Below are 26,815 nucleotides of genomic sequence, written 5' to 3'. Positions count from 1 at the left end.
CATACACATTTATCATTAACTCTTTATTTTAATGTTCCAAGGATCCCAAACACCATTTAAAAACTCAAAGTGCAAAGCAGTCCATCAATAAAAGCACATAAAACCCTCATGAGTATCACAATTCACGATACAGCTTTTACTCCAAGATTTATTTTATCCTTTATTACAAAGGCACAGAAGTCATCTGAGACCTCAGATATTTACCTCACTGCATGTTAATGTTGCACTGCTATGATGCAACTTAACATAATTATTATAAAGCTCATAATGCAGTTTTCCAACAACTCATCAGGAGATATAGATTCTTTCTATAAATAATTAAAAGAAATACTGGACTTAGGAGCAATATAGGCATAACAAAGGGAACCTGAAAATTTCTGTAAGAGCAGTTATATTTCTTGATGGAAGTTAAGACTTTACTGTGAAACTCTTACTACCTGCAACAGGTACAGTGCACCCAGCTTTGCCAAAGTAAAATGAGCAACTTCTAACTAAAAAAATACTTTTTAGTAAACTCCATATGAAAGCAGTACTGAGATCATTCATAGATGCGTCCATCGTTCCATCAGTTTCCAGTCTTTAAAAATATGTACTTTGCAGGTCAGAAGTTCTGGATTTGGTTGTAGACACCAAGGTGGAGGCCCCGCAGTCTCCTCACCGGGGCACAGTGGCACCCCCAGCCGAGTCACTGCCTGTGCTGGTGGCATCTGGACTGGCAGCTTGTTCTGCTCTCTGGTCAGCACTCACCTCGTCATCTTCAAGAGGCCCAGAGGTGGCTGCACTCTCGTCCATCAGAGCAGTCCCCTCTTTCCTCTTTTCTGCCAACACCTCCAGCCCCATCATCCTGAGATAATGCAGCCTTTCATTCTTGGGCACAAAAGTTCGCATTGAGGCCTTTCCCCGCCATCCACACAACACAATGGGACATTGCAGGGTATCTGGTTTCCTACAAACAAAGTGGCTTCGTGTAAGTATTGTCTTTCATCATTGCCTCTAAAGAGGTTTAATATGCAGTCTCTCCAAAAATTGTACCACTAAACCACTGGGAAGGCATTTCAGTCTGTGATCCTATGGATTTTCTCAAAGATCAGCTTCCTCCTTCATACCCTGAATATCAACACCCTCAAATTGGCCAGTTTTCCTTCACTAGCTGGGGTGTTCTGGGAAGCCACCCGAGCTCTCTGTCCCGTTCCTGGAAAGGGCTGACCATCTACTCCTCCAAGCATTTGTCAGGCGTCGGTGGTTACATGAAAGCAGGGCTGGCCCCCTGTAAGCCACAGGGGACCCCCATGCCCCACCCTAGAACAGCACTGATGCTTAACAGGTAATCCAGGCACTGAACCAACAGAAGAGAAGGCAGAACGCAATCTCTCTTACCTGTTCAATCTTTCCACTCATTCTGTTTAAGACAGGAATTAGGATTAGGTTTCTAAAGCACACAGAACACACACTATGCATTTTATTATCTAAATAAAAATATGTTTGGCCTGAGCTGAACATTCTATAAAAAATATTTTCATGATGATATACAAGAATGTAGTATTTCAGTACTAAATTTTTCCTATATTGTCTTCAGGAACATTCATAAAAGGCTTCTAAGCACACCCACAGTCCCCCAACAATAACACCAAAGCCTGATGGCAAGAATATCCTAACTTACGTAGGATCCGGCTCGTACTTCAAGACGACGCTCCCCTTGGCTGGAAGAGAAACAGACAAGCATTGGCCAAGCTTCCTAGTCAGTGGACACCTCTGTTTATGTGAAAAGAGAACAAGAAATAATCTACACTCTGGGGTCCCCAGGATCTTAATGAAGAAGGGACTTTTCTTCTAAAAACATGAAGGCATCAGCCAACTAAGCACCAAGTAGGGCCGTCAGGACAACGTGGTTCAGGACAATGTGAGAGAGGACCAAGCCAGACCATCCGGGATTTAGGTGAAGCTACTCAGCAAGTCTCAGATGCAGGGAGGTGGGACTAACTACTGATTAATTCTCAAAGTTCAAGGTTAGATAACAGCTCCAACTTCCAGAAACAGCATGAAACACATAAAAAATATCAAAAATTATACTGCAATCAACTACAGGATTTAAAAAGTACAAATGGCTCCTTTATCCTTTAAAATAATCTCTACTCTAAATTGAGGTTATGCCCGAGGAGACAAGAGGATGCAGACTCAACACATGTGCTACGTTCTTTAGGCCTCCAGTTTTAAATGTAAAACAAATGATTATATGACCTCAATAACCGATTTGTTCAGTTTTCATCAAATTGAGCCAGAAATATTGAACACATAAAAGTTAACAAGAGGGAAGGTGAAGGGATTAAGAACCCCCTCCCCCCCAAAAAAAACCCAGCTCATAGACAAACAACAGTATGGTGATTACCACAGGAAGAGGTGTGGGGGGAGGTAGAAGAGGGTAAAGGGGCCAATAAATAGTGATGGAAGGAGACTTGACTTGGGGATGATGCACACACAATACACAGATGTATAGAATTATATACCTGAAACCTATATAATTTTATTCACCAATATCACCCCAATAAATTCAACTACAAATTAATAAGAATAGACTTATTTTTAGTCTTAAGTAAAAACATCACTCAAGTGATCTAAGTGGAGGTTTATGAAATATAAAATCAACAGTGTTACGAAAAACTGTTTTGGTGAGAATCTATTTCGGCTAGGTAGCAATGCCATAGCAAGACTGCATATTCTGCCCTAGCCGGTTTGGCTCGTTGGATAGAGTGCTGGCCTGCGGACTGAAGGGTCCCAGGTTCAATTCCGGTCAAGGGCACATGCCCCCGTTGCGGGCTCGATCCCCAGTGGGGGGCGTGCAAGAGGCAGCTGATCAATGATTTTCTCTCATCATTGATGTTTCTAATTCTCTCTTCCCTCTTCCTTCCTCTCTGAAATCAGTAAAAATATATTTTTTAAAAAAACGACTGCATATTCTGCTTTAATGGGATTGATAAAAATGCATTCTTTGCATTTTAATGCAAAGGTACCTTTCCTGGTGGGCAGGTGACATGGAGTTCCAGCTGGTGGGCTGGCCAGGCCCTAATAACTGCACACCATCAATGGAAACTGGGAGAAGCAGGGTCTCCCAGAGTCTGGGGAAGTAGGGCAACCCTAGGGATGCCCTTGACTCTCAATACACTGAGAGGCCATTATGTTTCCACAAAGCCCTCTGGAAACTGACAGTCAGTAAAAGACAGCCACAATGCATTGAATATTAAGACTGAGAAAGATCCAACAAGAGGAAACACCCACAGTTGTACTGTCTTTATAAGGACTAGTGAGACCTCCATGCAAGTCAAACTGCTTACCCAGGTCCTTGGCTTGGATGTATGTCTCACTGCTAAGTTTTCTAAGAAATGGATTTTCCTGGGTTAATAGAATTTTAACATCTTCCAATGATACAGTGATAATTCTTGAATTGATAAATGGATATAATGTATAGATTCCCTGTGGGGAAAAGAGAGGTCACTTTGTGAATGGAAACAATCAATCACCCTCTACCTCGTAAAGTGAACACCCACTGTCCTCAGGGCCTTTCCAAGGACTATGTCCAGGCCTCACCTGCCCGGAACCTGTAATAATCTGTAAGCAAACACCCTCCCAGAGCAGGAAACCCAGCCTCAGAAAGCGCAAGAGACTCAAATGGCTGGTAGTGCCAGCCCAGCTCTGAGCCATCCAGACCTGTCGGGCTGGCTCAGAAGCTCCTATTTGCGCCCAACTGCTTCCCATTTACTCGTGGCTAGTGCTGTCCAAATCTGTTCCCCAAATTACCTCCTGTGCTAACCGGAAAGCACAATCAAACTCTTCTCCACTGCTATTTCGACACCAGACTTTTATCCCAGTATTAATAACCTATAAGTTAAAAAATATGATGAAACACACATAAATAAAAGTCAGGATAATCAATTAAAATAATCCCTTCTACCTTGAGGAGGCAGAACTGTAAGTACCTTATGAAAGAAGGAAAAGAGAAATGAAGAACCTCTGAAGACCAGGAAACTTTGAAAATGCAAGACTATGTCAGCACATTCTATGGGCTGTCAGGAGCAAGGATCCTGTCCCCCTGGGAGCCCCTGTGGACACCAAGTCCTAGTCAAGGTTATAAACTACTTTGACGTCCTGGACGTCCACACAACACCTTAAATACATAGGCAAAGGAAAAAACAACTTAGGAAAACAGTAAAGCAAATGAACACAGGGAACTAAAAGTAGAAGCACTCTATAGAAAATGGAAATGACACCACACCACAGCAGCAGCAGCCAGACCCTCCAAACCCATGACACCTACCTCCCATGACACAAACAGTGAGACGGACAGTGGGGCAGAAGGGACGCAGGCCACGCAGCCTGGGCCTGCTAAGGGCTCTGGGGACCTAGGCCCATACTGGACATGGGAGAGCCAGTGCCAGGATCTGCTCCTCCCAAGGAAACCTGAGCAGGAGTCCTCAATTATGCATCAGTCCCCATCTGTGGCCTGTACCTTCATCCTCTCACTATTGTTCAGCAGCACGTTTCTCAGCTCCTTGGAAACCATGTAGAGTTGTCTTTTCTTCCCTTCTGTAGTTCGAGTTAACAAATTCATCCTTGGGAATGAAGGATCCAGAGCATAAAATTTCCTACAAATAAAGCAGGTGCTTATGAATGTAATTAAAAATTTAATAGACAGTCTTTAAGCACCCTCTATTCTCCCCAACAAGACAACGTAAGTGACCACTCTGGTAAATATATACAAAAACTTAATGAACAAGGAAGAGAGAACCTGAGACTGTTATCCTAAGCATCTTTTCTCTCTGTTCTGCCTGGAGATTCCCAATTAAGGCCCTACCCAGCCCCACTATTCCTCATCTCCTAAATTGGAACTGAGTAAGGCAGCCTTGGCCACTGATTTCGTAACTCAACTGAGTAATTTACATTCAGGATCTGAGTCCAGAGTTCTTCCATCTCTCCACTGTCTTTACCTTTGGGCAGTCTATTTTCTCTGATTACTGCTCACTTTAAATTGAAGGGTTCAGTAAACACACCCTAAAGTTTCATCCAGCTGTAACATGCAATTAGAAAGTAAAAATACAGCTATTATACAGAGCTAGATAAAAATAAAACTATGGTTAAATATTACCAGTTATGCATTTGTAACCCCACAGTAAATTTCTTTAAAGAATTAAAAAAGGTTGAATTAATCCTTACTGGATTGGTGGAAATAATGGGTCGTCTTCAGGAATAAACACAAATGGATCTTCTTTAAATCCAAATAACTTCATTTTCTTCGATGGAGGGGGACTAAAGGAAGTGGGATGAAATCAGTCATCTGAAATCTGAAACAGCACACTCTTCCCTACCCTCAACCCTCACCCCCAGCTCTGTGCATCACGGGGCTTTATACACATGCTTCCTCAGGTCTTAAATCTCTCCCCCAGACAACAGACAGCAGCATCCACACCAAAAGGTCCTTAACACTGAACTGAGTACTTTGCCAGCCAAAATGTTTCACACTGCCTGCTGAAAAACCACCACAGGAAAGGCTCTGGGATCCCAGTCAATCTACATGGCTAGGAAGACACTAGAATGTTAGGCTCAAGACAGAACCATGTTTCTTACCCACACACGCCATCTTTCTTATTTCCATTATTCTCTAAATCCTCAGTCCTTTGTACTATTTCTGCATCACCAATTCCAGTGTCCAGTTTCCTTTCCAGCTCCGAGGGGCCCACAGCCTTCTCTCCCGTGGGACCTGCAGGGCTGGACTGCACAGGGTCTCTTGGCTTCGCAGACTCCCCCTGCAGCTGTCAGAGGGAATAGTAAGTCTATTTACACTCAAATCCACTTCGCACTGCTACAAAAACTTAATAAAATGGAGCTCACAAAATCAATCTTAACTATTTTCCTATAACATTTTATAGAAAATATAACATCTTGCTATTATAAACAGAACTCATGGACATTGTTTCTTTGAGGTTAAAATCACTTTACCATAACCCCACAAAAAGCATAAACAGCTGGCAGATAATGCCAGCCTGTCTTCATTTAAAATGCCGCTGGCATCCACTCTGTATAAGGCACACTGAGAGATGCAAAGGAGTCAACGCAATCCCTAAATGTAGGCAGGGCGGAAAAGACAAGTATAGGAATAATCACAACGTAGGAAAGGATAGTGATACTGTTCCAGGGCACCTGGAGAAACTTCGGTGAAAATCAGAAGAATGTACCTCCAGGGACCAAGGAAATACCTGTTGAATAATAACTGTCTGAACGGGGGCAAAGCTATAAATGTGGTTTTGAGAAGGAGCATAATGTTTTACTTATGTTAAATGTTCATATACTTTTTATATAAAGTCTTAAATGAAAAATTATTTAAAACTACATGTCCTTTCTAATAAGTCCCAAGATTGGTAAAAGTAGTAATTCCTAGTCCCTATGAAGTGAGCTTACAAATTAGACACCTAAGCACAGAAAAGTTCCCCAATTCACAAAGCTGTAAAGTGGACTAGCTGGTGAGATTCTAAAGCTATTAACATTATACAACACTGCCTCCCAGAGAATAGTTTATTTAAATGTAGAAAGAGGCAAAAAACAAAACCACCACCTGAAACGGCTTGGCAAGGCCAGCAGTGGCCCACATCCTTTCTATCCCCATCTCCGCTTCCTGAAATGCTGCCTCTTTTTCAGAGCCCATCACTAATGCCCTTTTCTCTAGGAAGCTTTCTCTGCTCCATCCCAGCGATCTAATCTCGCCCTCCCCGGAATACCAGCAGCACTGTGCCAGTGCGGCCTTCCCTGACTCAAACTCTGGATTAATGTCTACACGTCTTCACTTCCACCAAATCCCAGCATCCTGAATATGAAGAATCTCAGAAAGGCCCCAGTAGCACAGACAACCAAAATTTATTTACACAACAAAATAAGTAAGAAACTAATATGAGAGAAAAGTGGAGAATATTTAAATGACCCTAAGTTGTTCTAAAAAGTGTGATGCCACAGCAGAGGAGGCAGACTAACTAAAACTTCAAAACCCATTTATATAGGTGATTATAAAACAAAATGTCAACAAATCCAAGTGAATCTAAAGTATGTTTATGTGAACAGACCTTCAACCTGTGTGTGGTACAGTAGTCACCAGTCTGACCCCTGCAGAGGTGACTAGTGTAAAGGTGCATCTTAGAGTGTAATATCTATACTTTTTTTTAGAAACTTAGTATAAAAGCATATAAAATACCTCATTAATAATTTATTTTGATTATATGAAAATAACATCTTAAATATACCGGGGTAAACAAAAGAATTTTTAATTTCACTTTTCTTGAGAAAAGAGGCTGCAAGAAAACCGAAACTGCACATGTGGCTGGGGCTCCATTTCTGTTAGCAGTGCTCTGATCGGCCAGCTCTTCTCGCGACCAGGGAGTTAGGGACCGATTAGAGTCAAGACCACCACACAGAGACCTTCACTCTCTAAGGAAAACGCTCTCTAGCCTAACACCAATGCCATGGTGACTGCCCCAAAGTGCCAGTTCCAATCCTGGGCCAGTTTGAGGCTGTCTACTCCTATATTAATCTGGATTAGCCATACCCCAGAAAACTGTTTACTTGCTATTTCTCCACAATCTAAGCATTATTTATCCTAATTTTTAAGCATGGATCTGAAAGAAATGCAGACCTTCAGACTGTGACTCCAGGCTAAGTTCTATGAAGGCTGACATACAAACTAACAAAATAATGCCAAGCTGACAAGGAGGAGAGTACATGTTAAATCACAACTTTGTGTCAAGTCTCGAAAAGCAGTCCTTTCTAAGCCACTCTGCTTCACAGTCGCCCTTACAATGACCCAGGAGGCAGTTTAGATCCGTTGCTACAGGTCAGGGCCAATCCATTCCTTTTTAGCTAGGCCTGGACAAACTGTAATTATTCGCAGCCAAGGTGAAGACAGGCTTGAGATTAGCAGAGTTCCATCGAACTGAAATGGGCTAAACGGAACCAACCTACAGTAGGGAATTAGAGTTCAGAGACAGTTTGGGGGTAGAGTGGGGGGGATACTCTGATTTTGAGCCACAGAACAGTCTTTACATGTTTTCAATTTTTATTAAAGAATTAGATTTAAGCCCTGGCTAGTGTGGCTCTGTTGGTTGGGGGGCATCCTGTGCACTGAAAGGTTTGCTGATTCAATTCCTAGTCAGGGCACATGCCTGGGTTGCAGGCTCAATCCCCAGTGGGGGGACATACAGGAGACAGCCCCCCCCCCCCCTCTCTCTCTCCCTTAAAAAAAAAAAATCAGTAAAAGAATCTTAAAAATATTTAGATTTAAGGTGCAGAAGAAATGCATTTCCCAAAGTCTGCCTTTTCCACTTACATATCCCTTACAAGAATTTGCTTTTTGTTTGGAAAACTCAACATTTAAATGAATCCCTCCACACACCATCAGGCCCAGCCACCCTCCACCCCACAAAACACATTCCAACTGACCCCTGTCAGCTCCTGCCTTGAATGTACAAAGAGATCACATGGTATGCTGTGGTATTTTGGAAGACATTTACCTTTGGTGGACGTTTATTCCATGGCATTGAAGACTTTTTCACTAATACTGCCACAAAGAACCCTCCAGTATTTTGATGATGTGGTAATATTCTAAGACTAAAAAAAAACACCAAAACACAATTCTCTTTTTAACTGATCCAAAATACATTCTTTTAGTATTAAATATTAAGACAAGTACTACAAAGATGACCTGTGATAGTGAAGTCATGTCTTAATAGTCACACAGCCCTCACTCAAGGAATGGCCAATGTGTAATATGCAGAAAATTAATGCAGTATCTAATGTATTACCATTAGGTTCTAACTACCTTCATTATTCGCAAAGGCTCAATGCCAGCAGCTAACAGGTATGGAGTTCTCACGTGTTGAAAAGTTTACATACCTGAAGCTAGCCATAGGCGCAGCCCAGCCCTCACAGGAATGCCGGAGGGCCCAACCTCCCCAATGTCCCCAAACTCTGAGAGCCCCACAAACTCACCACCGCTCTAGATGCATTGCCTGTAACTTCTCTGGGTCCTTTGGTGGGAACATGGTTGGCCGAATCTGGGTATGTCTGCTGTGAGGAACCTCATCCCACTCTGCAAACCACTGCCCATCTTTCGTCATTACCTGCAAAACGAGAGGGGAAGATTCTAAATCCCTAGCACTCCCTAATAAAGAGAGGCCAGTGTACATGCTCTCAAAAATGATAAATGGTGATTTTCATCTCTCTCTAAAGCTAGGAAGGCTATTTGCAAAGATAAAAATGAGATAAATAGCCCGGGCCTGTTTTTCTCAGTGGTTAGAATGTCAACCTGCGCACTGAAGGATCTCGGGTTCAATTCCCGGTCAAGGGCAAGTTCCTGGGATGCAGGTTTGATCCTTGCCCCCAGGTGTGCATGCATCAGGCAACCAATCAATGTCTCTCTCATATTAATGTTTCTCTCTCTCCTTATTTCTCCCTCCCTTCCACTTTCTCTAAAAATCAATGGAAAAAGTATCCGATCCTTGGGTGAAGATTTAAAAAAAAAAGGAAATAATTTTTTATTCCATAAAACAGGACAATTATTTTATAAAGCATTTTCCATGTGGAATTTAAAAAAGAAAAAACACAAGGCTCATATTGTTTTGTTTAAAACTGAAAGATGAATTTTTGCACATTACAAACAAAGCTTAAATCTCAGCCAATAAAAGAAAGCAAAGCTGTACTTATAGAGATGAAAATAAACAAAGCTGATGTCTAATTAGGAGAATGAGGCAGGAAAACTCTTCCATTGCCAGAGAAAAATATTTGCATAATCATACTATTTATTTACATATAATTTTGAAATTGATTCTAAAAAGCATAACCAAAGCTATTATTCAAATTACCCAAAGGTGGATGCTTAGAACTTTCAGGACTATGGATAGGTTGTACCTGCTCTGTTGAGCCAGAGTCCTCACAGAAACATTACCTTCCATTGTGTGAGTCCAGGCATCCACTTCAGTCCTGGCAATTCAGAAGACACATCAGCAAGCTCCAAAGCACCTATGTATCAAAAAATAAAATAAAATAAATTTTTTCCACATGACGCCCAGTGAATGAGATGCAGATCACATACTGCATGATTCTCTATTTAGAAAATGTCTGGGTGGGGCAAAACTGACAGAACATACATTTGTGGTTCCTAATGGGAACAGGGTGTGACTGCAAATGGGCAGGACGGCTCTGCTTGGGGTGACGGGAATGAACTACTAGCAAAATCGGACTATGGTGAGGGCTATGCAACAATTTAGTAAATTTACTAAAGAGCATAGAATTGTACAGCTGAAACCAATGAATGTTATGGTATGTCAGTTGGAGCTCAATAAAGCTCTTGAACTAGGGAAGAGCTGCAGGACGCATTCAAGGTTGACTGATTCCATGGCCAATATCACCTTAAAGGCATCACCAGGCTAGCATCCAGTTAAGGGTCCACTCCTGGTTTTTAGACCATGGCAGTCAGATGATTTGGGTTTCTCCTTCGTGCCTTTATGGCTAACAAACATCTCAAAACCAAAAAAGTAACATTTTAAAGTGAAATGTGGCAATTTTTAAACATTCAGTTTTAGGTCCAAATTAAGTTTTCTAAAACTGCCCATCAGGACAACAGTCTAATTTTAAAAACACCATGTCTACAGTAGCAGTATTACCGGAAGCTGTGAGATGGGCAGGAAACCTTTCACATGAACTACCACTCACAGGCCACAGACCTTGATTTGACGGCCTCACAGAAGAGGAAACACCAACAAAGCCTCACATAAGCTATGAAAACTCAGATAATAATTACATACAACAAATCAAGAGAATCCCCAACGGGCATCTAGCAGTGAGACACCTTTGACCAAAACATTGTATTGACTTCCACTAGTACATCTGAACAATCTTATTTTAAAAAGTGAATACTGCCGAAACCGGTTTGGCTCAGTGGATAGAGCGTCGGCTTGCGGACTGAAAGGTCGCAGGTTCGATTCCGGTCAAGGGCATGTACCTGGGTTGCGGGCACATCCCCAGTGGGAGATGTGCAGGAGGCAGCTGATCGATGTTCCTCTCTCATCGATGTTTCTAACTCTCTATCTCTCTCCCTTCCTCTCTGTAAAAAATCAATAAAATATATTAAAAAAAAAAAAGTGAATACTAATAGTGGAGGTTTCCAGAAACTGGTTTCTTCAAACACTGTCCACTGCTCAGTATGCCCTCCTGCCAGCATTTGGGTCAGAAGCTGCCAATGCTGGCTCAGTGTTTGTAGACTGAATGTTCTATGGACTGCCCTTCCTCCAGCTAAGTCTCTGAGTACTTCCAGGTGGGGATCACACCCTGTCCAGTCACAGCAATTGCCAAGTACAAAGCTCAGCAAAGGTCTATATGCTCCCATGAAGCCATGTCTACACAGGACGCCTGTCACTGAGGACTGAGAAGAGTCTACAAGCCTGAAACAACCACATGTTTAATGGTGGCTGTGAGAGCAAGATCTAGACTGGAAACCCATGTGCCTAATCACTGAGTAGGATGCCCAGTTCAACTATTCTATATATATAAAAGCCTAAGCGACTAGCAGACCATTCAACCGGTAGCAATGACATGCACTGATCACCAGTGGGCAGACGCTCAATGCAGGAGCTGCCAAGCTGCGGTGACTTGACAGCTGCGGTTCTCAGTGACACACCTGGAACCAGAGAGGAGGGAGCCCAATTCTGGGGTGTGTCACATGAGAACCGCTCTCTCACAATCCGGACCCCTCGGGAGATGTCAGAGAGCTGATTTTGGCCCAATCCCCATAGGCCAGGCTGAGGGACCCCAGCGGTGCATGATTCCGTGCACTGGGCATCTAGTTTACTATAAAATTACATGACCCCACAGTCTTTCTCTTTATATGCCTTCTGAGATAAAGCACCAACAAAACTGTGGAGATTATGACCATGTAAAAAAACATCACTCAGATATCACATCTTTCTGTAGACAAACATAAGTAGAGCAAAAACAAAACACAGTAAATGCAGGCCGAAGGACAAGAGGGCTCACTACACATAGATCAACCAGCCACTGAAAACTTAACTGGAAGCCCAGACTGTTATAGATACCACCACAGAAAATGCACTCTTGTCTTAACTTACTTCACAAAAATGCATGCAGTAAATTTGATAGCATTCTATTCTGGAATGAAATTTGCAATTTCCTTGTATTTGAAATTTCTCATTTGCTTTAAGAAGAATATGACAGGAAAGGTTATCATTTTATTGAAAACATAAAAGGAGAAATAATATTTTACATCAAAATGTTATGGAAATTGCTGTTTCAGAACATTTCATAAAACAGTGCTATAAGACCTCACACCCATTAGAACAGATACTATCAAAAACACAGAAAACAACAAGTGCTGGCGAGGATATAGACAAGAACCCTGTGTACTGCTGGTGGACTTGTAAAGTGGTGCAGTCACTATGGAAAACAGTATGGGGGTGGGTCCTGAAACAGAATTATCACGACCCAGTAATTCCACTTCTGGGTATTACACCCCAAAAAACCAAAAGCAGAGACTCAAATTTATTGTCCACCATGGTGATAGCAGCATTATAATGAGGATGCAACCCAAGCGTCCGTGGATGGTATACATACAATGGAATATCATTCAGCTGGAAAAAAGGAAGGAAACTGACACATGCTACAACACAGATAAACCTTGAGGGTAGTATGCTAAGTAGGCAAGTCACAAAAAGACAAATACTGTATGATTCCACGCATGAGATACCTAGTCTGTTCCAACTCAGAGACAGAGAGACTACAACAATGGGAAGAGGATAATGGGGTGTTGTTTAATGAATTCAGAATTTCATTTTTATAAGAGGAAGAACTCTGGAAACTGGCTACACCATAATATGAATGTACTTAACACTACTGAACTGTATACTTAAATACAGTTAAAATGCCCCAGGAAAAGGACTACAGAAGTCTATAGTATAGCAGCAATTTTCAACCTTTTTCACACATAAAGTAATTACGAAAATTCTGCGGCACACGGACTGAAAATCGCTGCACTATAGCAATAGTTTTAAAAAGTCTACACTTCTATTAATACAGCGTGCTTACCTTCACTTTTTTCTAGTAAAGATGCTATGACTGCTTCATCTTCAATGGGGTTCAGTGAACATGTAGAATACACCATCCTGCCACCTTCCACTAGCTGTTCAGCACCCCGTGTAGCAATCCGCAGCTGTAAGCTAAGGGTCAGATACACTAAGTCACCGAGACCAAACACAGCCGACAGCACATTCTTTATGGGCACCCTTTATGTCACGTATTTATTATAAGTTTTTATGACAGACTTACAATAAAATACAAAGTACTATAAGTAAGATAAATAACTTCAATTTAAGAAAAAAACCCTTAAATTCTAAGTGAATTTATTGTTCCCACAGAGTTTGACCGGGAGACTGATCGCTTGCTATGATGTGCTCTGACCACCATGGGGCGACGTGGATTGAAGGAAGGCCCCAGCTGGCAGCCGGGCAAGGGAAGCGCTGGGCAGCAGCCTGCAGCTGGGGAATATTGGCCCTCATTGCAGGCCAGGCCTAGGGACCCTACCCGTGCACAAATTTGGTGCGACGGGCCTCTAGTGTAAATATAAAAAAGCATCTATTTATATAAACACTGGTTTGTGGACTTTCCCCAGCATGTTGACAAGCAAAGCATAAAGTGATTAATGACTAAATTCAACATATTAGATGAATTTCACTATTAAAAAGCCTCCATAGTTGTACAAATATTTGATTTTTCTTTCTATGAACAACTTGTAGCCTTCAATACATTCTAATTTTAATGCCTGTTTCATAAAACAGTGGTATTTATTTAACAGAGAAAAAAAATCTGGTGTTGAAGTTAATGATGAACATTCCTTAACATATTTAGACCAGCCACTGTTGTACATTTAAGTTAAGAATGTATCATTTTAATATTAAATGAAGAAAAAAATCAAAACTGTTCTAAACAGGAACTTAAAAAATCCATAGGCACATAAAACTGTAATACACTAGACATGACAGAAGTTATTTTTAAGGTATGAGATTCTTTTCCCTTTTAAGAATTCTCAAAAAAAATTTTAGGGACAATAAATATCTGAAATAAAAATGTTAAACAAAATAATTAAACACAAAAAAAATAGAAAACAGGAAAACAACTGATAAGACAGTAAGTAAATAGTCATTTCACTTAAAAAAATTCGAAATGTTATAAAAACTTCTTATAAAATGTGTTTTTAATAAATGTGTACAATCCTTAGTTTACTACTCTTAAAGATTTTAAAAGCAACTATTTCTGATATACAAGCAAATTCCCATGGAGTGAGTTACATCATTAACACTCTGATGCTTACTTGGGGTCAAAGATCTGGATGCCCAATTAGGTGAGTCAACAATAAATTTTGACCAACTGATTTGTCAAACAATGCTGCCAGCTATAAAGTTTACTTACCCATGCAGTTGCAAGCTATTTAAGGTGGTCCACTTTTTCCAGACGTCAATGTTTTTTCTCATTGTGCCATCTCCACTGGAAAGATATTTAAGAACTTAAAACTCACTACAGGTAGATGATTAGAGTTTAACAAATATGTCACATTCAAGCTAAATTATAAAACAGGCATTATTATTATTATAAATACCAACTAGAAAACAGCCTAAATCCTTGCAAACTACAATCAACTTTCCATTTCTGTTTTGGGGTTACTCTAGTACATTAAAATCTTTCATTATACTTCAGTTTTCAACTCAATAAGGAAATAAGATTTGAAAATGAAACCTCTTTGAACACTTAAAGAGATAGTAATTTACTTCCATTTAGGAGAAATACAGACCTAGCAAAACAATTTTCAGTCCTAAGACAGACAGAGCCAGGAATACATATGAGCCTATTTTGATCCTGCTACTTAGAAATTTGGTTAATCAAGAGTGGCACTTTAATCAGAATTACACAAACAATGATAAACTCAGACTCATAAAGAACTTTCCATAGCAGATTCAATTAAACCCAAGTTAATTTCTTGACCAAGATTTTTCTATATATCATTTAAACATTTTTGATTCTCCACCTTTATTAAATGGAAACTATTTCCACATAAATTTTGTAATAGACTTGATTCATTAATCTCTCTGAACATGTCTAATTTTATCTACCCAGTTTTTCTGAGGTAATTCCTGCATCTGTTGCTTTCTCTGTAAAGTTTAATTTTCCTTGATGGTCTAGGCACATGTCCTTGAGGTGCAGAGTCTGCAGGATGGAAATGTCTTGAGATATGATGGCTTTCATGTGACATCCCTCACTTGTACTGCAATGGGTTAAAAATCTATAATTTTAGGAATTTTTTTCTGCTCACAACGTAATGCTCATAAGGTCATTTTACTCTCACAATATTGTTATTAAGAAATGAGTTAGGCTCCCGATCAAATGAACATGGTTAGGAAAACATCTGATCCAGGGGAAAATTAGAAAATTGCAACCTAGAAAAAAATTCATTTCATGACCAATTTTAAATTTTACTTTAAAGGGAAATTTTTCCAGGTATTTAAAAACTCAGCCATATTCAGTGCTACCAGCTATAATTTTCAAACTCAGTTCTGTTACTCAATCTGCCACTTGTTTAAACAAGATGAAGTTAATGCTGATGCATCACAGTTAAACACTACTTAGTGCTAACAAAGTTTTGTGGCAGTTTTTGAACTCTAGCCTCACCAAATCATGTGTTCAAAAGCTATTAAACCCTTGTGATCATTGCCTATGTCACTGCCTCAGAGAACTTAACAGCCATCTTTAGTTTCACTCATTTCTTTTTGGAAAAACTCATTCAGTTATGGCATAAAACTTTAGTAAAAGTAAACTCTAAAAACCTAAAATTTACATGTAAAATGTGAAGAAAAGTATGTGAACAGGTAACAGGTAAAATCAGTTCATCAAAAGTTTGAACTCCCAATTTCATTGTGCTAAACAATATAAAAGTCACAAATAAAAACCCAATGTGTTTTAATTTATTGACTGTTTTACATCCTCACTGAAGTACAAGCATGTACACTCAGATCAACAAATCACGCCAAGTGACTACATCCTGAAATGCATGAGTTTATGATGCCCCTTTCCTCTCAGGTATTTTCTCTTTTAGACTCTCAAAACCACCCCTTTTTTAAAACTGTGTCCCACATGCTCAGTCTCCGTTATTACTAAAACTCTGTGTCTGTCTTCTCATTTAGGTCACGATGCCTTTCTTCACACCAGCTACCACAAGAATCATACAGACAACTGTGTGTTCATGTGCAGTTTCACTTTAGTCTTTCAGTGATTTATTTCCTTAACGGATCCTGGGCTTTCTGGACTCTTGACAATATAAATACCTGCATGGGACGTCACATAGGATGCGATCGTAGAAGAGAACCTCTTTCTTTCCGTTCACGTCAATCATGAGTCTTGGTATGCTGGACGCATCGTGGTTGACCACCATGATGCAGGGACTGCTCAACCTTTTGGCCTGATGAACAAGCAGATAGCAGCGCTTGTTGTCCACATCATTTGCAATGACAAATCCCTCTGGGAATATAAAATTCAGTGTTGGGTGATATGCAGCACAAGTAATTTCCTGAAATACATAACTTGTAGGCTGGCATGTGAGAGGTGAGGATCCAAGTGTAAAAGATTGGCTAGGACTACAGAAGTGGTCCAAAAACAGAAACCCAGCGGCTCAGCATGGATTTCATAATCCCTTAAAGTTTCAAAACTTCAAAATTCATTTGTTCAACTAATTATTCACTTTGTACCAGTTATTGTGCCAAAAATGTCTTTCCTATTAGTAACAATTAGGAGGATGAGAGAAAGGTGTACAAACCAACAGAATCACCTGACAAGTGTTTAAGTACTGCGTGTGTGCTGGAGCACCACTGTAGACTCTGGATCAGATTCTTGGGGTGGGGTCTCACACTCCTGAACATTTAAAAGCTGTTCCCTGGAAGTCTGAGCTGTACCACGGCTAAGTACCGGGTAGAATGTTTCCTGGGTGCCACCTTCTCTCCCTCTGGCTCCTCTCTCATCTCCAGCAAAAAGGCAAATATGTCTAGTAACATTTTATAATCAATACTGCTCCCTCTTAAAGGAAGTAGGAGATAAAGGTACATAAAAATATTAGGAGACTAACTAGCACTATACACAGTATTTCCGCATCTTTATAAAATCTCTATAAAGGAGCATCACTGATACTACAGAAATAGCTGCCATTTTCTGAGCACTTTGTAATCTTGTGTCACACACCCCAAGTTCAGGACTGATGGCTCATTTCATAAGTGATGCCTAGTAATATCACCGAACTCACCTCGTAAATGGTGGTAGGATTTGAACCTGGGGAGTCAGACAGCAGCTCTTAACATAGTCCAGTCCTACTTTCAGGGAGGCTTCAGGCAATGTTCTAATTTTTCCCTGTCTACATCCCACCAAAGTAGCATAGCTATCTCCAAACCCCCAGTCCAATGCATACCTGGAAAAGGGACATTCATGTCAGCATGCAGCATTTCAATTAACTGTGTAGTCTTTGATCCAGGTGCTGCACACATATCTAAGATCTATTAAAAAGCAAGGAAATATTTGAGACTTTTAAGAAATCAAACATTCTACATTTAATTTAAAACAATTTGAGTCACTCTAGTATTTTTATTTCTATTCCAATACCGAAATATATTTCTTTATAGAATGAATCTACAATGTGATATATTTAACTGATAGGCATCTCGTAATATAGAATGCCCTCAAGTCAGTGAGGTAACAGACAGCACTACAAAACAAGTCAATAAAAGCAATACAATTAGAGATAAATGAGTCAAGATACTAAAGGCAAGAAGCACTATAACATATTGCTAAGAAGAGAGCTACTTGGCCTCAAATCTCAGTGCAACCAACGACTAGTCCTGTGACCTTGGGCCAGTCACTTCAACTTTTCCTTATCTCCTTTTCCTCATCTGGAAAAATGGGGATAGTGGTAGCATCTACCCCCACAGGGATGTGTGGATAATAAAATGAATTCAGGCAAAGAGTGCATGTAACAACGTCTCAACACATGTTCAATATGACTTTTAATCTGATTTATTCAATCAAGACCACTAAAGATAATCTGTATAGTAAATAAACAAATTAAGAAAAAAATTTTGCCTGGCCGGTGGGGCTCAGTGGATTGAGCGTTGTCCTGTGCACCTGGAGGTCACAGCTCGATCCCCAGTAGGGAGTGTGGAGGAAGCAGCCAATCAATGGATCAATGTTTTTCTCTCATTGATATTTCTATTTCTTTCTCCCTCTCCCTTCCATTCTCTGAAATCAATAAAAAAAATATATTAAAAAAAATTTTTTAAGGAAGAAAATAGTTAAATAATTTATAAAAATCAAATAAGACAAAAATGTGAAATACCTAAGAAAAATTTATCACTTTCTATTTATCTAAAGTGGAAAAAAAACCTCATTATATTAAGAAAAAAAGGTCTCAACAACAGAGCGGTACAAACACAGACAGCAGCCTGCCCCCCACGATTTTCTATATAATACACAATACCTTATGGTGAGGGTGAGCATTAAGCAGCAGTGGCGGAATCATACTAACAGCTTCTTGACGACTGATATTTCCCTTAGAAAATAAAATGTTTAAAAAGTCAGCAATGACATTAAAAAGGGCAGAAAATTTCAATATTGGAAATTGAAAATTTTAAATGCAACAGAAAAAGACCATAGAATCAATCATACATAGAACAAGAGTTAGTGCTATCACACAAACATTGAAGAGGTAGGACAGATTTTCATACTAGTGGATACATGGTTGCTACCTAAAGGTCAAGTAAGGATGACCATTTACCAAAACTTACCTTTAAAAAAACACTGCATTTTGAAATTTCATTAAAACAAAGGGAATTTTAAGTTTATGTAGTCCTCACTTCCTACCTTGAGAAGATCTGGAAGTTGGATGAACATGTCTCAAAGGCAGACAATGCCAATGAAATACCTTCAGCAAGAGCAGCAGTCGAAGGAGGCACAGGACAAAGTCACTGTTGCAAGTTTTTCCCTCTCAGCTAAAACTGTAACTTCTATATGTCAGTCCCTTTTCAGGAACAGCCCATGTCTGCTTTCTACTCCTGAGAACTGTCTCTCAGAAAGGTGAAAGCATCAACCATTGTTCCTCTCTTTTCATACCCAAGATAAATGATTTAAAATTCCTCACTAAATTGTCTGTTCTAAAGATCTTCACTAGTGGGCCAGCATCTGTTATGATGTACAATAGTTCAGAATCAGACAAAATTTTCTTGATGAAGTCCAGCACTTGCCTCAATCACAACTCTATTTTAACAACCTTAAGAACAAATGCTTAAAAAGGGGAAGTAGCCCGGCTGGTGTGGCTCAGTATCCAACCATGGACCACATCATGGTTTGATTCCTGCTCAGAGCACATGGCCGGGTTGAGGGCTAATCCCCAGTAGGGGGCATGCAGGATCAATTATTCTCTTTCATCATTGATGTTTCTATCTTCCCTTCTCCCTTACTCTCTCTGAAATCAATATAAAAACAGGGGAGAAAGCTATAAAACATCAGCTACCAGGAAGCTTCTGCTCCATTACAACAAGGGCCTTTTGTATAGCTATCACTACTCATCTTATACTTACCCATCAGCCTGTTTGAATCTAAATACAGATTTGAACATTCATTCAGAGCTGCTAATTTTCACCATATGGATTTTGGACCAGCAATGAGTCTGTGAAGACTGAATCTTAATTTGACTAAGGCACACTGACTCCAAGCATTAAAGTGGGGGTGGGAACTGCGGGCCCTTGACTATATAGACATCCTGGCAATTAGGCCGGATTCATAAACACATCCTGAAGAGGTCTCACAGCCAGCTTTAAATAACTAAGAGTACCTCATCCTGCTGACTTCTGATAAAAACTGGACCATTTCCCTATGATACGTATATCTGACACGAAAGTCCCATCTCCTCCACCTCTCAAAGCTTCCCAAATCTGGCTTTTTACAACCTACTCAACTGGGTACCACTCCACTCCCCACAAACCCTCTGCTCTGTTGTAACTTCCTCTCTAACCATGTTACTCTTTATCTGACCTTGCATCTCAATCAAAACAGAGTCAGAGAACCCTTCCTATTTCTGGCCCCTCAAGTACAGAATCAGGAATGAGGCAGTACTCAGTCCAGTATATTCCTAACTATAGGGAAGTGGGGTGGAAAGCCAGGCAAACAGGAGCCCAGTTTACCAGGTTACCTAAATGGGCAAAAAGCCACAATGATAGGAAACAGCTGTGGATCAACTAGAAGTTAGAACCGGGTGAGGTGGAGGGTTTCTAAATTTATTGTGACTTCAGGGGAAAAAACCTGGGGATCATATTAACTGTTAAGAGGATACAGAAGAGGGAAAAAGAAATAACATTATCTGTTGACAAAAGAAAGGTTTCCTTGACTAGATTAGAAAATAGGAAGGGGGAACTCCTGATTGAAAATACTAGAGTATTAACACGTTAATCGCCCACCCTGTTTTGTCTTCCGGACGGAAAGTATAGTGTCAGTCACCGGTGACTGACTGGGCGCTTAACATGTTAAGAATACCAAAAGGAAAAAAGGGAACGGAAAAGCTTACAATATCCAAACTTTATGGGCATTTAATACGTACTGTGTCAGAAAATAGCTATTTTCTTGGGAAAAATTTGATGTTAAAGGTGAAAAGTTCAATAACCATGATGGTAAATATTCACTGTAATCAGGAATCTGGGATGGCAAAGAAACCAAGAGGGTGAAGATGGGGACATTTTAGGAGAACCCAAGTTGTCCTATTTAGGTATTATTATTTTTTTAAACTCTCACCTGAGGATATTTTTTCATTGATTTTAGAGAGAGTGGGAAAGAGAGGGAAAGACAAAGAGAAATATCGATGTGACAGAAACACATCAATTGGTTGCCTCCTGCATGAGCCCTGACCAGGACCCAGGCCGGGAAGGAGCCTGCAACCAAGGTACGTGCCCTTGACCAGAATCAAACCCAGGACCCTTCGGTCTGCAGGCCGACACTCTTTCCACTGAGCCAAACCAGCTAAGGCTTAGGTATTTTTTTGTATGTGTGTATGCTTGTTATGGCAAAGATGGAGTATAGACAGGACAAGAAAAAACAGAAGTGATAAAAAGTGAGTTTAAACATCTCACTTTTACTAAAATAAGTAACAGCCATAAAAACATACTACTTTCTTGTTATAAGCACCTGGCATATACATCTAAGGAGGAGAGTGGAATAAGTGGTTGTCTCCTAAATGGCATGCTATAAAGCAGAGTCCTGTGCACACCCCAATTTTGCAGCCACCCAAACCCAGGAGTAGCAAGACACAATCAAGCTGACAACTGTGATAATATTCCCTATCAAAGTTCATGGTTAGTTTAACCAAACAAGATAACAGCTTCATAATCAGATTACAGGTGAAAAAATACAGTTGCAGGTGTCTTTCCTGCATACTTTACCTACTTGATCACTCCCACTGACAAATAGGGCTAAAAATATGACACTAATATGCATTTAACTTTAAGGAAACCAACAAGTCTAAAGAACTCTACTCACAGATTCGGTTTCGCTAACCAGAAATTGGTGAAACTTTTCCAATTGTGGAGACTTTCTCAAAATTTTTCGACTCAAATTTGTGTGCCAGGCAAGTTCTTCAGGATACCTGACCAAAAAGGAAGTAAAATGTTTATGGACCGTATATATTAAAGTGCTCTCTTAATGACTTCTTGCTTATCCAGGTCATATGGCCACCGAGACACCCAATTTTGTTCTGCTTGCCATTCCATGATCCACTCCAGTACAGTCAGCCAACACTGCATGATGTCCCCTGGGACACAGGAGCATGGTTCTAAAAGTACCATAGCCCAGGCAGAAACAGAAGAGCCTAGGGGGTCACAGGAGACACACACTGCCATCACAGTAAAACCATGATGATAAATGTTTAGGATCTGATAAAAAAAAAAAGTGCAGAATCCTCTGTTCTTCACTATGTATGGTAAGTTAACAACGGCATAAAGATCATCAGAAAAATAAAAAACACATAAGATAACAAATTTCTTAAATTTAAAGAAGTATAGATCACACAATCAAAATGTGGTAGAGCAAGTATCAGAATGTTTGACAAGCATTTGATTACAATTTTATTTACTATATTTCTGAGTCTATGAATAGTAAAGGGAAAAAAAAAATCCAGAAAACAGAGTTCCCAGAAACTTTCCTAAATTTTATTTCATTATGTACCAAAAGGTTAAGAAGAATCTATACTAATTAAAGGGTAATATGCTAATTAGAGTGGATGTCTTCTGGATGTCCATCTGGACAAAGCCATAGCGGCTGCGAGGCCCAGGGCTCAGGCAGCCATGGGCTCAGGCAGCAGCAGCAGGGTGATGGGGGCGGCGCCTTCCCCTGATCACCCTGGTCGCCTCCCGCAGAGGGAGGCCAGACTGCGGCTTAGGCCTGTTCCCTGTGGCTGAGGGACCCCGCCCCATCCCCACCACAGTGCACAAATTTTCATGCACTGGGCCTCTAGTATTATATATTTCCGCATTTTGAGCAATACAGAAAACCATCAGGCATCTTGGTGTCTGCTTTACTTGCTTGCTGAGAGATGTATGGGTAGTCCACACCTGATAAGTGAATTTGATTGAGTAAATGTTAATACAATAAAACTGCCATGCAGTTATCACTGATAATGAGGAGGAAAAACAAACAAAACCTAAGTATTGGAAACCCAAATCATATAATATGTTGTTCACATGCTTCAGTTGTGTTCAGAAAATGAAAACAATCAATAACATGAAGAGAATGACTGGCCATTATTAGACAGTGATTCACTTCTATTCTTCAACCACAGAGAACTTCAGCTGAATACTGACTTTAGCATTGGCATTTGTCATTCATTCAAAATGTGTACCCTGCACACATCTGTGATATGGACACTAAAAATCCAAATGGCCAATGAAAGAAAGAAAAGCAAGCAAATCTACAGCCCATGATTAATGAAAACCTGACCCTGGTTTACAATCACTAAAGGATATGTAAAAAAGAAAGATAATATCATACACTTGAATAGTCAAAACCTCCAAAAGTTATCAGAAAATGCTGGTTAAATTCACGGTTTTACAGCAATTATTTAAATATCTAAATACACACACACACTTATTTTGTAAGAATCTTCAACACCTCAAAGTTGATAATATGAAATGTGGAACTATAACAATTTAATGACTCCCCACGACTTGATGCCAGGCATTTTACAAGACAGACTATGCTGTCGACACAAGAGATGTCTTCAGACAGCTCAGGCTTGACATGGGCCATGAGAAATAAGTAACCTACAGAATAGGGCAAAGAAAAAAAAAGGTTAGCACAAAGATCAGGAGCATGCCAGGGCACCAGAGACAGTAAGACAGTCAGCTGGAGCAGTCTTGTGCACCTTTGCCAGGTTAAGGCTGTCATTTTTCTGAAAGTAAACACTCAGCAACAGTTTGACATGAGAAAACAAGGAGCTTAAATGGAAATGGTAGAAGTGGTAATGTCACAAAAGCAAAGGGGTTGGATTGACTGGAAAAAAGTTAACTGAACTCAATGACTCAAATACAGACAGCTGCAAATCATACATGAAAACATGCACACCAGTGTAAAGTAATAACGATAAAAAGCATTGGGTGAAAAACATGAGGATATCTCAGATGTATGTTCAAGTTCTTTTGTGCTAAGAGCAAATGCATAACCAAGACATATATTCAAGTGAGAAAGATTAAAATCCCAAACACACATGCAACAGCATGGAGCCTTGTTGTACCTACCAACTCAGGGGTTGTGGAACTTCAACTTTCTGACCATCCACCTCCAGGTCCTCCAATTCCTTGAAATACTTGTTCTTTAAGCAATGTAGAATCTCTTTTGCATGGCTATTAAAAAAAAAAAAAAAAGCAAGTTTCAAACCAACCTGAAAGGCTAAAACCACCTTTGCATGGAGAGAAGACATTCTTTTATCGCTGCCTCTTTATTCCTTCAAAGCTAAACAATACTCACTGTTTAATCACTAAAGGATGACAAACTAAATACACTACTACTGCATTCCTTCCCTCCTAAATATTCCTACAGTTCCATTTTTGCTTGCAACTCATCTTGAAAGGATATTAACTACAAAAAAATGTATACACTTTGAGTAATTATAAAGGCAGTGTTTATTAAAATAATTTCATTTTCAACATGTGCATATACACCTTTGGGGGGTGACGACACCCTATATATCCTATATAATAAAAGGCTAATATGCAAAGCAACTGAACAGCAGAATGACTGGTGGCTATGCACTGACCACCAGGGGCAGACGCTCAACACAGGAGCTGCCCCCTAGTGGTCAGTGCACTCCTACAGGGGGCGTGGCTCAGCCAGAAGCCCTGAGCCAGGCTCACAGCTGGCAAGCACAGCTGCGGTATCAGGAGCCTCTCCGGCCTCCACAGCAGCACTAAGGATGTCCCCCAGGAGCAGGCCTAAGCTGGCAGTCAGACATCCCTCGAGGGCTCCTGGACTGCGAGAGGGCGCATGCTGGGCTGAGGAATTGCTCTCTGCCCCCAGTGCACAAATTTTTTTTTTTTTTTCAGGACAATAGTTTATTTACAAAACCGCAACGCAGTCTGTTTTGGTATCATTATTGACGAAACACCTACAGTTGAGATACTAGTTGAGGCTATACAATGATTTTAGCTATACATAAAACCAGAATCCAACACTATCCCAGTTTCCTACTTCTGTGTGGCCCCGAATGTAGCTTGCAAAAGAACAAACTCTCTTCATAATGCACAAGGGCTTAAACAAACCACTTCTTTAGATTTTTGTTTGTGTTTTTCTATTTAAGGATTGGGACTGAGACTATTCATTTAAAATTTGCTATTTACAGAGAAAGCCCTAGAGAATGAGGTAACTTAAAGACAGAGGTTTGGTGTATCCGGCTTTCATAATACAATATCCAGATGACTTTAGGAGAAGGCAAATAAATAATATTGGTACACAGTATATATTGATAATTTTCTGACAAATTCATTTATCTAACATCATGCTGAGGAATCAAGAGGATTTCTCCATACATTTAAAAATGTGTTATATTTGTTGATTCACAAAGTCCTGTTCCACATTAAAGTAGTTGTCACCAGAATAACATATGATAACTAGTACCCACGGAAACCTATCAGCTCGTTTTTTAAAATTCTCTGTTAAGGCTTATTTCCAAGTTGAGCATCACATATGTATACATGGTTATATGTGTAGATTTATGCATGGATATATGCACGGTTGATATATGTGTGGGTACTAATGCCCCTTATTCAGAAATTCACAAATTTTGTGCACTGGTCCTCTAGGATGGATAGATAGATAGATAGATAGATAGATAGATGGATAGATAGATAGATAGATAGATAGGTGGATAGATAGATAGATAGATAGGTGGATAGATAGATAGATGGATGGATGGATGGATGGATGGATGGATGGATAGATAGATGGATAGGTGGATAGATAGATAGATAGATAGATGGATGGATGGATGGATGGATGGATGGATAGATAGATAGATAGATAGATAGATAGATAGATAGATGGATAGATGGATAGATGGATAGGTGGATAGATAGATAGATAGATAGATAGATAGATAGATGGATAGATGGATAGATGGATAGGTGGATAGATAGATAGATAGATAGATAGATAGATAGATAGGTGGATAGGTGGATAGGTGGATGGATGGATGAGAGAGACAGAAGCTTTATCCAAACTCGATAATGTCAGAAATTTTCATGAGTTCCAAAGGGTAAGCGTCCTTGGCTCACGAACCCCCAGGGGTCCACCCTTTCTCAGTTCGCTTTTTCATTTCCTATTCCAGCCTCCTTGACCGACCCCGCTGGACCCTGCGCTCCCTCCTCCACGCTTCAAGACTCTAGGATCCACACCGCTGACTTGCAGCGGTTATCCAGCCCTTTAACTCTTCTCAGGAAAACACCCGTTTTTAAAATTCAACCTTAGGCATCCCAACCCTTGTAGAAATAAATGCACGGCCCCTTTTACCTCTTGTAACCAGTAATTCTTAAGGTGGCCGGGAGGGGCTCCCTGAGCGCTTCCATGAACTGGTCCCACTCGCCCTCTGGTACGATCTTGAGCTCCTGGTAGTAGTGCTCGAAGAGCTTGTTCTCCTTGACGATCTCGGGGTACCCGCCTTCCCAGCCCTGAGGGGAAAAAAGGGGAATTACTCAGGCTTCGGGGAGCCGCCCCACAGGTCTCGGGGTCTGGGAGGCCCACGTGGGCGCGGCCCGCCTGGCCCCGGCTCCTACCGCGTCATGGCGCTTTCCGGCGCCCTCGGCGCCGTCCTCCGTTCCCTCGGGCCGCCGTTGCTGCTGCTGCTGCTGGAGCCGCCTGCACCGCGCCCGCCGCCCCATGGCCCACGCGGTCGCGCACGCTGCCCGCACCCACCGACCCGCCACCGTCGGCAGCGCGTACTTCCGGGTTGCAGCTCAAGGCCCCCGCAGGTGCACTCCGCCTCTCCCGGGCCTGCAGGAAACTTCAAGACGCAAGTGATAAGCACTGCGACCCCTACGCCCAGAAAACAACGAGCGAAGGGATCCGTTGTCAGCCTGAGTGTGACAGTGGCAAAAGAGAGCAGCCCCAGAGAGTCTCTGAGTCGGGGGCTAAGGTTCTCCGCGTTGCCTCAGGC

At 40.7% G+C, this 26,815-nt stretch overlaps 1 protein-coding gene across 2 annotated transcripts; it reads right to left on the bottom strand.

The window, feature by feature from the left end:
* Nucleotides 1-4: 4 nt before the first annotated feature.
* Nucleotides 5-26,815, bottom strand: NSUN2 (NOP2/Sun RNA methyltransferase 2). 2 transcript variants are annotated; one of them, XM_081088779.1, is made up of 19 exons: nucleotides 26,436-26,815; nucleotides 26,173-26,330; nucleotides 23,907-24,011; nucleotides 21,655-21,760; nucleotides 18,608-18,679; nucleotides 17,546-17,630; nucleotides 16,416-16,608; nucleotides 14,509-14,583; nucleotides 13,129-13,259; nucleotides 9,977-10,050; nucleotides 9,022-9,152; nucleotides 8,544-8,640; nucleotides 5,617-5,801; nucleotides 5,206-5,298; nucleotides 4,502-4,637; nucleotides 3,793-3,873; nucleotides 3,330-3,468; nucleotides 1,661-1,700; nucleotides 5-946 (listed from the first exon to the last, which is right to left on the bottom strand). In XM_081088779.1, the coding sequence occupies exons 1-19, from the start codon at nucleotides 26,538-26,540 to the stop codon at nucleotides 655-657; spliced, it is 2,298 nt and encodes a 765-aa protein (XP_080944905.1). In that variant the 5' UTR covers nucleotides 26,541-26,815; the 3' UTR covers nucleotides 5-654. The 2 variants fall into 2 exon arrangements, with proteins under 2 accessions (XP_080944905.1, XP_080944906.1); XM_081088780.1 differs by lacking the exon at nucleotides 3,793-3,873.

Source organism: Myotis nattereri (genome assembly GCF_964212035.1).
Source record: "Myotis nattereri genome assembly, chromosome: 4".
Classification (NCBI taxonomy): Eukaryota; Metazoa; Chordata; class Mammalia; order Chiroptera; family Vespertilionidae; genus Myotis; species Myotis nattereri.
Note: the sequence above shows the minus strand (reverse complement) of the source record. Positions and strands in the feature narration are given on the sequence as shown.